The sequence below is a fragment of the Pseudonaja textilis genome, chromosome 1 (genome assembly GCF_049901715.1).
Source record: "Pseudonaja textilis isolate UNSWEBS1 chromosome 1, rPseTex1.2, whole genome shotgun sequence".
Classification (NCBI taxonomy): Eukaryota; Metazoa; Chordata; class Lepidosauria; order Squamata; family Elapidae; genus Pseudonaja; species Pseudonaja textilis.
In genome coordinates this window covers 165,658,994-165,671,298 of record NC_141990.1, presented here as the reverse complement: position 1 = coordinate 165,671,298, position 12,305 = coordinate 165,658,994, and the positions used below count along the sequence as shown (strand labels likewise).

The 12,305-nt window shown below is 38.9% G+C and overlaps 1 protein-coding gene across 2 annotated transcripts in view; it reads left to right on the top strand.

Moving 5' to 3' along the window:
• The window catches only part of CCNYL1 (cyclin Y like 1), a 34,122-nt gene that overhangs the window by 14,345 nt on the left and 7,472 nt on the right, over positions 1-12,305 (top strand). For both annotated transcript variants that reach the window (XR_003374784.2, XM_026707771.2), the window contains exons 4-7: positions 3,755-3,855; positions 6,808-6,843; positions 9,074-9,125; positions 10,660-10,779. Coding sequence is in view for 1 of the 2 variants with exons in the window: in XM_026707771.2 (XP_026563556.1) it covers positions 3,755-3,855; positions 6,808-6,843; positions 9,074-9,125; positions 10,660-10,779 (309 nt within the window). In the remaining variant the exon portion in view is untranslated. The remainder of the gene's footprint in view (positions 1-3,754; positions 3,856-6,807; positions 6,844-9,073; positions 9,126-10,659; positions 10,780-12,305) is intronic.

The following is a 12,305-nucleotide window of genomic DNA, read 5'->3' as shown; positions in this document are numbered from 1 at the left end:
TACTTTCCCAAAGTGCCGCTGCTTTTGCTTGCTTTCTTTCTTTCTTTCTTTCTTTCTTTCTTTCTTTCTTTCTTTCTTTCTTTCTTTCTTTCTTTCTTTCTTTCTTTCTTTCTTTCTTTCTTTCTGTACATACATACATACATACAAAAGGTCTGCCTGCCTTCCTGCCTACCAACCTACCTGCCTGCCTGCCTGCCTGTCTTTCAGTCTACTTATCTGCCTACCTACCTATCTACCAATATAGATCTATCTATCTACCAACCTACCTATCCATACATTCATCCAAAAGGTCTGCCTGGCTACCTACCTACCTACCTATGTCTCTGTCTCTCTCTCTCTCTCTCTATATATATATATATATCTATCTATCTATCTATCTATCTATCTATATATATATATATATATATATATATATATATATGTATGTATGTATGTTTTCTGAGGTTCTCGCGGGTATTTGTATGTGGATCTTTGGTTGTTCGGGTTTTCTCCCGCGTAAGTTTCGAAGTATCTAGGCAGAGTGAGAAGCAAGAGCCAAAGACAGAAGCCTGAAGATGATGAATGAGACTTCATCGAAACGTTGCCTAGATACTTCGAAACTTACGCGGGAGAAAACCCGAACAACCAAAGAGATAGATATAGATATAGATATAGATATCTGATCTATCCATCCATCCATCCATGTTCGAAGGAAACATGGAAAAGTAGAGCAAAGCCAGTCTGGAAGGGAAGGAGGGAGGGAGGGGGAGAGAGAGAGAGAGACCTGATGCATCGGATTGAAATGAGGCCTAGTTTAGACTGAGGCCCTTTTCCACATTGAAACCTCTTTGGCTTCTAGTAAAGGTTTTGTGGACGAAACATGGTCAAGAGTATCAGGAAGCTCTCACATTTTGTTGAGGCTTTAAACAGGATCCATTGGACCAGGTCTCCACCCTAAAAAATTACTTTTCCCCAATGTATTACAGTGCCAATTCTGAAGGCAAAACCAAAATGTTCTGGTAAATTACAAGGAGAGCACACACACACACACACACACACACACACACACACACACACACACACACACTCCCTTCTAACCCTGCTGGAGCAGGTGATTGGACTAGAATAGATATCTCATTATCTTTCTCCTCCCTCCCTCCTTCTTTATTTCTTTTTCTTTCTGTCCCTACCTTCCATCCCCCCCCTCTTTCTTTGTCCCTTTTTATTTCTTTCCCTTTTCTCTTTCTTCCTTCTCTCTCTCTCTCTCTCTCTCTTTTCTCTCTTTCCCTCTCTCAGGGAAAGAGTCACCCCATTGACTTGACTTGCTTGGGCAGGTCCCTCCAGTGCAGTGGGCTCAGTGGGGTGGACCTGCAGGTCCGGCACCTAGAATGCGGCAGTGGCGGCATGTTTGAAAAGTAGAGCAAAGCCAGAGGTCTGTATTTTTTGCTGCAAAGAATCACAAAAGCTTCTGGGTTGTGCACAAGAAGGGACACACATGTCAGTGCAATTCAGCAACATAAAATAATGAGATACAAATAAAACAAATCAACAAGAATCAGCAAAGCATCTCTGATTAGGTTTTATTCACTGCTAGAATCTAATCAGAGATGCTTTGCCGATTCTAGTCCAATTACCTTGCTCCAGCAGGGTTAGAAGGGAGTGTGTGTGTATGTGTGTGCATGGCTGTCAAAACTCCAAAAACAGGTCAAGTATTTCTGGGGAGGCCAGTCATAAATTAGAACACTTGCTAAACAACCGGCCATTAAGTGAGGACCACTTGTTTGCCAGTCACCTGGTCATGCCTACCCAGTCATGTGACCACCAAACCACACCTACCCGGTCACGTGACCAAGCCATGCCCACCCAGTCACATGACCAGCAGGCCACACCCACAAATTAGGCCACACCCACAGAAATTTGAATCCCACCCCTGGGTTGGGAGCATCGAGGATGAGTTTGTAGCAGCAAGGGGGTGGTGGACTGAAAAAGTTTGGGAACCACTGCTCTGTAGAATGTTGTTTTTTTTAAAATTTCTGCTGAATGGAGTAGAAGAGGTTTCAAGTCATACAACCAGACTTCAGCCCACAATTTGTCTCTCTCCCTTACTTTTCTGATAGTTGTAAGATAACGTTGAAGATGCAATCAGGTGAGAAGAATGCATCTACTCCTGCTTACCATTTTAAAGCTGTAGAGGAAGAATAGTCCCTTCACTACTACTCTTATTCCTATTAATTGCTAGGAAAAAGACATAGATTTTATCTTGGAGCAGCAGGAGAAAGTTAAGTAACATAGGACAAAGAGTGAGTATTGGATGATGGCACAATATTCTTTGCAAAAAGAAGGGAGTAGAAGGTAGAACAAATGCTGCAAAACCTGACAATAGCTTTAGAAAAGACCCCACAAGCTTATATCCAAGTCTTCTAGCAAAGAGTTTGGGCACTGTAAGTTGTGCATGTTTGGTTTGAATTAATGAAAATATGATTTTTATGTTTAAAAAAAACCCTTTAGCAGAATAAAACCAGTTTACAATGGGCTGCTGCATATTATTTTGACCTAATTGGTGCTTCAGTTTTAATAAATCTTGTCACACTCTGAGTCCTAGAAAGACCATAGTGGCAAACTACTTCCGAAAAATATTGCTAAAAACTACTGAATTGGTGTGAATCACCATGAGGAAAAACGGACTTAAAGGCAACACCCCCTCTGAAAAAGGCTGTGACACTTTCATATATTCTTTAATAGTAATAAGGACATCTGTATAATTTATAGAATTAGTGGCACTGTATCCCTTGGACCTTCTGTGTATGTGTGTTGTCTACTAAAACAGATACAATTTCTGTACAGTACTTCTACTTCCAGTTTATTTCAGAATAGAACCATCTAAAGTTCTCAAACATAGATAGGCAGCAGACTAATGATATATCAAATAGCTCACGCGAGGCCTCTGAATTGGTAAGAAATCCAACAAAGAATTTTGGATTAGTTGGATCTTAGTCTGAGCAGGTAGACCAGAGTTTGTCACTAGGAGGAGTGTGATTTTTGATTTTGAAACCCATGGATTTGGAGAATATACCTTGTTCTGCGAATGTACAAGGGTTATTGGGGGTAGGGGAAACATCTACAAGGTTACAGTCATCTCACTGCTGTTAGAATATAGCATTCCCTTTTACAGATGAGACATTACTTTCCTAGATTTGAATATCAACTTGACCTATTCTTGCTTCAGTAACTGCATTTGTTTCCTCTTGCTTTGATGCAAAGATATATTAAGTGTTAATTACATAGACACATCAAGCTTTAACCTTTTTAAATAGCAACAAATGAATTTTGATCTGAGTCGGGACTGGAAGATGATTCACTGAAACCTCACTGAATTTCTTTCTGTTATTTCAGTAAGTGGTGATGGGTTCAACATAGTGGCCAAATAAATTTCTGCCCAGTGTTTTATTATTTGGAAAGTCTTCTGTCTCTTCTTTATCTTTGCCAGATAAACTTTAAAAGAAAAACAGGTACCAAGAAAAGAAAAATAATGGTGTCCATTGGTGTTTATACCACAACTGGCTATTGCTGAAAATATTACTGATGCTGATTTCTTTTTGCTAGGTTATTTATTCTTAGGCCAGCTATTTAAATGCTCTCCTTAATATATTTTGATTTATTTAATAATATTGTCTGTGTGATTCTAACATGCATAGTAGTGAATCCTGATTAAACCCAGAAATCATGGTTTTCAAATATTTTTATAAACTCCTATATATTTTTTCTTTCCACATAGGTTTCCCCGGGGCAGCTTACAAAAAAGTATAGTTCATGTTCAACTATATTTATAGATGACAGCACAGTCAGCCAACCTAATCTTAGGAGCACAATAAAATGGTATGTATCACTTTATGTGTGGTTATATTGGATTCAGCTCACTTGAATCTATGAAATCCAAGAAAAATGCATACCAAATCTAGAGGAAGTGATAAATCAGTATATGCTGAAGCAGATTCCCCGCCTCTTATTCTCAGTATTGGTAGAGCAACATCTATATGCTACTGTCAATTTGAGATATTTAACATAGAGCAATACATTGGCTGAAATTCCATACATATCCCCAGTTTTAGGGCAGGGTTTATTAGCTCATAGTTTAGAACAGGAGTGTCAAACTCGATTTCATTGAGGGCTGCATCAAGGTTGTGTTTGACCTCGGGGGCCCCAGGTCAATGTCACTTGTGTCAGGGACTCCTGTGGTGCCTGAGTACTCTGCCAGCAAAAATAGGCTCCTGAGCTCCGTTTGCGACGGCCGCCTGCAACCCTCTGCCAGGGAAAACAGAGCTTCATTTTCACTGGCAGAGGCACTGCTGGCTGGTCCTTTGCTGTTTCCAGGGTGGCCCCCCGGGTCAGAAATAAGCACCCCATGGGCCTTGAGTTTGACACCCCGGTTTAGAAGAAGTTTTCCTTTGAATATCTGAGTAGAGTATGAATATTCCTTTACATACTCTAAAGCAAATAGAATCCTGCATTGCAGAGAAAACAGGATTAGGATCGTTAATCTGAACCCAGAACAAAGGCCCATTTTGTATAAGATCAACTCATTTAAATACTATTAATATTCCTGGTAGACCTCATTCAACAACTATCCAAAGTTACAGTGGCACAGAATGAGAAGATTTATGACCATTTTTCATAATTGAAGCCGTTGCAGTGCACCCCCGCCCCCATGGTCATGTTTTCATTATTTGGATCCTTAATTACCAGCTCACTATTACGATGTTCACAGCATCCTATGGTCATATGATCACTATTTGTGACCTTCCCTGCCAACTTCTGACAAGCAAAGTCAATGGGGAAGCTGAAACTGCAAGAATTGCCTAAGGGCTACAACTGGAGCTGTCTTTGTAAGTCAGCGCAGTCATATGACATCACACTTTACAACCACATCACTTAGTGAAGGAATTGCCTGTCCCAATTGCCATTGTTAAATGAGGACTACCTGTACATTTTGTATTGCATTATACTGCATTGTATTTATAAAGTATATAGTAATACATTTATAATAATCTATGAGCATATGAAGAGGAGAGCCAGTTTAGTCTAGTGCTGTGATGGCGAACCTATGGCACGCGAGCCACAGGCAAACTTACCTCACTGCACAGGCACACACCTCACGGCTGATTTTTGGCCTCCCAGAGGCTTGAGGAACGCCTTTGGAGGCCAAAAAATAGGCCCGTTTTTCAGCCTGCAAAGGCTGCAGAAGTTTTCCTCAAGCCTTTGGGAGGCTGAAAAAGGCCTCAAAATGGGCCGAAAATCAGCTTGGAGGCGCAGTGCAGGTGTGGGGGTGGGGATTGCGCACAAAGGGGGCAGGGATGCACATGCATTGCCTTCTGGGTGCTGGCATGCAAGCACGTGCACAGTTTTTGGCACAGGAGCCCAAAAAGGATAGCTACCACTGGTCTAGTGGTTAAGGCACCAGCGTAGAAGCCAGGAGATTGTGTGTTCTACTTCTGCCTTGGGCATGATGGCTAGGTGCTTTAAGCCAGTCACTCTCCCAGCCCAACTCACTTCATAGAGTTGTTTTGGGAAAAATATGAAGAGGAAAAAGTATTGGTATGAACTGTATATGAAAAAAGGATAAAAATCTTTAAAAAAAGATTGACTATGTCAGAAATATCTTCTCTAAGTGTTAACTGAAATAACTACTAAAGCTTGGAACTAAGATATTTGTAAGTGTAATTTGTAGAGCATTTCAATTATGACATACATGAAGGATGATGCATCTGTAGCATCCAATGTAGCAACTTTTGGGGGGAAAAGATTGGAGTTTATTCTCCTTTTTTCCATAACAGGATCTTAAGACTAACTTCCAATTCTGTTGGGTTCCAGCTGAACACAAGTTCAACCCAGTTTATGTTTTGTTTATGAGTGTCTTATACTGTTCATTGACCTTTATCAGCCTAGCAGGATAATCCATGCAAATCAACTTAGCCCTTTGCAGGTAGGTCCTATTGTATTAAAAGTTCATTGGAGTCAGGCTGTGCCTAAATCAAATGAATGAAATGAAATGAAATGAACTCCCTTCCCAAATTGTATTCTTCGAATATTACCTCTGACAAATTCAATAAATTATAAATAATAATTTGGAGCTTTTAAGTTGGAGAGATTAAAGAATTAAGGCAAATATTCGTGTCCCAGAATAATGTTGCAGGATCCAATCTGGGTTGATCACCAGGACCAGAAGTTTGGTCTTTGGAGTTTTTGGATTCATGCTGAAGCCTATCTTCAGAGAACTTCAGGCTGCTAGAGAGCAGTTCCTTGAAGATAGGATTCAGCATGAGTCAGAAAGCTCAGAAGACAAACCCTCTGGTCCTAGTGACTGATCCAGATTGGATCTTGCAGATTGGAGACTTGCTCTGCTCAGTGAATGCTAAATTCATAATTTCGTTGAGATATTTTGAGCCTTGGATTGGATCACTTTGAGGCTACTCAATCAAGGCATCCTTTCCTTTGCTTAATGTACCCTATCACACTCCAATATCTACAACTGCTGTTCAGACTCTTGGGTGCTTTGACTATATCAAGATTCATGCTTGTTCACACTTTTATATTGGCCCTTGTTTGGAATAGGATAATTTTTAACCTTATATTAATGTCTGTAAAACATGGACATGTACAATGTTCTGTTCTAAACTGATGTTTTAGACTTTAAAATGAAAGGGGAACATGGGAAACAGGAGAGAACTAAACTATAGTTTAGCATATAGTATAAATTTTTTCTTTATCTAACTTGTATCAAATTACATTCATAGCTCTGCTTCTAATTAAATGACTTCCCCTTCTTTTCAGTGTTACTTTAGCAATATATTATCACATAAAGAACAGGTGAGTATTTCTAAAATTTCTTGTTCGAAATTGTATACAATGATCATGTTGTTTGTAATTCCTTGTAAAGATGCAGTCTTTAATTTTGCTACCTGCTTTTAAAATATCAAGAACTATGATATGTTGACCTGTTTTGTTATATGGGGATTCCCATAAAAATATTTTCCTTTCATTTTTTCTCATTTTTAAAATTTATTTTAACTGTAAGGATTGTTTATTGTAATTTTGCTATTGTACTGTAGTATATTTTGGTATTTTTGTCTATATTTTGTAATGATCTATAAGAATAATAACTTCAAACAATACTGGATTTCCATGGCAGAATAACTTGATATGAGCTAATGCCTAAACATAGGAAGAAGGACATACTTTAGGAAAATGTAAAACTTAAGACTTTTGAGCAACCTATCAACATAGATTTTAAAAAACAAAACTCCAATATTTTTCTTTTTTTAAAGTGAATTTATTTAATTTTAAATATATTAAAACTTATAATGATTGGGCATTTGAAAAGTGAATGCTAAGTTCCTAAAAATTGGTAAGATTAAATATATGCATAACCTCAACTGTGGTACCTCCAGAGCAGGGGTAGGATGCAAATATTTTTACTACTGGTTCTGTGGCTGGGGCCATGTGATTGGGTGGGCGTTTCTTCTTTTCCCCCCCCCCTTTTTTTTTTTCTTTTTGCTCCTAGGAGGCTTCCCTGACGCCCAGGAGGCAAAAAACGGAAGGGGGGGGGCTGCACAGTACACACACACACACACACACACACACACACACACACTCCATTTTTTTTGCCTCCTAGGCCTCAGGGAAGCCTCCTGAGCGAAGCAGTAAGACAGCAAGGGGGATCCTGGCACAGCTGATCCTTGGAACAGCTAATCGTCGGGAGGAAAAAAAAGATACCGGTTCAGCTGAACCTGTAGCTGTTTTTTTTCTACCAGTTTGGCTGAATCGGGCCGAACCAGTAGAATACCACCAATGTTCCAGAGATATGGACCAACCCATTTAGGAAATGTTCACTTTGGAATTAAAACTGAAGGAAAGGATGATGGACTTATTGGTAAAATTAAATCCTCTATACAATGCAGTGTATAAAATTAGGTGTTCTTTATGTAAATGAAGGATTAATTAAATAATATATGTATTATACATATTTATAATTGATCTTATAAACCATAGATGTTTCACATTTGCTTAATGAAAATAAGATACTTAAATCTGTCTAGTATCTGGACCTTCCTTCAATCAAAGGCATTATTTTTGTTTGCCCTTTGTTATTGTGAGAATGGGCTGGTAACATCACCTGGAATGGGAAAAGACCACAGAGAAGATCAACACTGAGGTCTACTCAGGTTCCGATATTTATCTGAAGATAATTATCTGGCATCTTCTGTACATATAGCAGCTGCGTAAGTGGGGAATAAAAGCTGTATATTATACATACTGCTGAAGTCATTGTTCCACTGCAGAATGTTACAGATAGTCCCATAGTGGTGAAGGGGGTTTCTTAAGTACAGGCTGCACAGTGACACATCAGGCCTAGCTGCAAAAACTGTAGTTAAGTTCATCCAAAATGGAGACTCAGCCTGATGGAAAAAGTAGTTGCAAAGGCTTTGAGGGCATCTAAAAGAAAACCAGAATCTGATCACTTATGATCCTAGAAATCTGCATGTGACTGATTTTCTTCTGTGTCCTGGAAATTTTTTACCCAGTGAACTCCTGCTTTCCTTTCTTCTGTTAACTAGCAATTTCTCTCCTGGCTAATATAGAGAGAGAGCAGACCTGCCTTATCCTTTAGGTCAGAGGTCTCCAATCTTGGCAACTTGAAGACTTGTGGACTTCAACTCCCAGAATTCCTCAGCCGGCAACGCATCCAGCAAAGCTGGCTGAGAAATTCTGGGAGTTGAAGTCCACAAGTCTTCAAGTTGCCAAGGTTGGAGACCCCTGGTTTAGGTTACAGTCATGTTTGCATGTTCTATACTTCTAAATCCTATTCTCCAACCAAGGCCTCATGTAAACTCTTACTTGATCAAAAGTAACTAGTATAATAACTATCATTGAAAGCTAGGAAGTATATAGCATACACTTTATTATATTTGCCTTAAATATTTAGGATTTAACAGCAAAATGAGACGATGATGGAGAAAAAATATAGTGCCTTGTAACAGACTATGGGCAAAGATTTATCACGCTTTTCTAATTCTAGTTACATTCCTCTTTGTTGCAGGGATTCAGATAGATCACTGGATATTTTTGATGAAAAATCACACCCACTCACGGTAAATCAGATTGTTTTTATATTCATGGTCTCTGTTGATTTCTTGAATATTTTAAATTTTTATTTCTGAAATGTTCATATTTTTTCCATTTATAAGCTAAATCAAGATTGCAAGTAAAATGAAGTTGGATTTTTAGTTTTCTGTCTCCTGATGTACAAAAAGCATTTTAGTCTAAACATATCCAGGTAGACGTTTGACCTCCTGAATTTCAAGATATACTGCAGAGTAGCATCCTTGGACCTTTGATTCTATTCTTGATTCCAGTATATCTTACAGAAGGCAAAAAAGCATAGCTTTAATTATATTGAGAAAGGCGAAGCCTTTCTGTAATCCTTGCCTGAAAAGAAGTCACACGTGCAAATAAAATAGCTTATCCATTTTTCTTAACCTCCTTAAATTCTACTGGAATAGAGCTCTGTGGGATGCTGCAGGACTCTTTTCCCTTTGGAAAATAAGTAGATTTCTTCTCCAAAGCTAGATGAGAGGACTTGCAGCAAACCTAAATGGCTGTTGTGGCCTGTCAGACTCAGACGATAAGGAGGTTGGTGAAGAACTTGGGCCAGTCCTGAAGTCTGGGGAAGATTCTGATGGAGGCTCTGCGTTGGAAGCAGAGATAAGGCCAGGGTGGTCCAACATTTCCCAGCTGCCTTTGGAGTCGGAGATAAGTGGGGAAGAAGAACAGTTGGGGCCTGTTCCAGATGTGCATATGCACAGAGCTGTCAGGAGAGGAGAACAACTCGGGCCAACTCGGGAAGAAAAGCCCATGTGGATGCTGAATGGCCCCCCTTAGGAAATAAAGAGAAGCAAAAAGGGAAGTAGTTGGTTGCAGGAGACAACAGTTCATATTTCTTTCTGAAAATTTGCTTATCGTGGTTCATTGCCTCACAGAGACTCCTTGCCAGGAAATAATTTACAGTTTTGTGACTGGAAGCTCTCAGCCTGGAAATTATCCATGGACTGTAGGTCTGTTCTTGCAATTAACCCTTGGAAAGATTATTGCCAGGACTTTTCTGTGTGTGAATGCCATGAATTCATAGTAACTAAATAAAGGGGGTTTATTTGGGACAAAGAGTCAGTTTCTTGGTTCTGCTAAGGCTGGGTCAGATCAATAGCCAATAGGAGCCAGGCAAATAGATCCCAGTTTTTGTCTGCCTTCTTCAGCAAAAGCGGCAAAGTATTGTAGGTAGGCTCAAATAGCAGAACAATTAAAGACAATTTCAGGCTACTATCACAATGAGCTAGGGAAGATGGACTGATATCTTGAGGATAGCTATTCTGTATACTGTGTACATCTATATATAGTACTATCTATCTACATAAACGCACGCACGCGTGTGTGTGTGTACACATGCACATCTATATTGTATTCTATGTTCTATTTTCCTTAAAAATGAGGTACTGAGGTTTCTCCCTGCTGTGGTAAGCAGGACATGAGTATGAGCCTCAACAGTATAATTCTGTATGTTTCCTCAGTACTCCGTCCATTATTTTCAATGGCATTTTTAAAGTACTTCCAAATTATGTCATGTTTCAGCGAGAAGAGGTTCCAGAAGACTACTGTAAGCATGATCCTGATCACAAGCACATTTATCGCTTTGTTCGTACCCTTTTTAGTGCAGCACAGCTGACAGCTGAATGTGCAATAGTGACTCTGGTAAGCCTTGCTTAATTATGATTGTCTTACATTTTATTAAAGATGTCTTATATTGTTAGCATTAAAAATATAGAAAGAACCAGTGCTGTCTAGTGACCTTGGGCCCAAAAGAATTCCAGTGTGAATCATATCTCAGCATTAAAGATGCCTTGGGAAGGAGGCAATGGCAAGGCACTCTCAAAGACGTTGCGAGAAAAACTGAAGGGATTTGTCTAGAATCACATACAATTGAATAAAAGAAAAAATGCATCACATATGAAATAGAAACTTATGGCTGTAGGAAACTTATTTTGGAGGCATCTATTCAATATCTTTCACAAATCTGGTTAAATAGTTCAGCTTTTTTATGCTAGTGCTTTAGTTTAGAGTATAGTTGTTTTGTGTTAAAACAGTTCCTTTTAGTGTAATCTTTGGCTCTAGATTCTGGAGATCTGCATATGGAAAATTCTGTATAATGATGATGTCTCTTGCAACAAAATCACCCATGTTTTGTGTGGCCTTACAGACAAGTTATTTCATTATGGCACTGATGGATCATAATCCATTTGCAGTCTCTGCTTCTATATGGGAATTCTTCTAAAAGAGTTGTAACCAGACCAAAAAAAAACAATTTTTATAGTCTCAAACACATATTTAAAAGTGTTTCTGCCACTAGTTGGCAGTGTTTTATCAACAAAACAGCAAAACTGGGTATCAGGCAAAGGGCAATAAGAAAGTACACTACTTAACACACCTTACTGTTATAAAAGGGCTTGTTGTGGAAGTTGCAGGCTTCTCAGTTGGGTATGTGTGTGTGTTTTTCTCATAAACATACTAAAGGAGAAAAAAAGCATGGTCTTGCCTAGTTGGTATTTGTTCTAAACGCTTTGAAACTCCAGATTTAATTTTAAGGAAGAAGAAACTATATAATTAAATAAAAATAATTATCTTTTAGAAAATGGGGAAAACTTTAAGCAATATAAAAATGTCTACAAGAAAGTCTCTTCCTATAAGCCTGGTTGAGATTCACACCCTCTGTTTCCCAATGTGATCACCGCCCTGGGATCTGTAAAGGTCTCCTAAGTATTAAAAAGAGTCTGTCCTGCTTTAGTTAATGAGCACAGAGAGTTGGCCCTGGTGGTGGCACCTGCTGAAGTAATTAGTTCTGGCATCTTTAAAATGAGTGTTTATTTAAAAAACATTGAAACACAATTTTCTGTCTAGAATGAAGTTGATTATGTGTGCTGTTTAACCAGTTTAAAATCAAATTACTGATGCACATGGATTAGAATTTCAGTTGAGTCACCTTTCCTTATAAGGAATATTGGAATTATGAGTAAAGAATAAGGATGTGCAGTGGGAAACAGAAAGTCTAAGCAGCATGTTGGTATCCATTCTCTCTCTGACACTTTTCTCTCTCTCTCTCCCAACCCAAGAAGCTTCTGCAAAAAGCTAAATCAAATCTGCCACAGAGCTGCTCACTTTCAAAGTACAACTGAAATTATACGGGAGCCATGGTGCCCCGTTCCCCTATGTAGGCAAACATA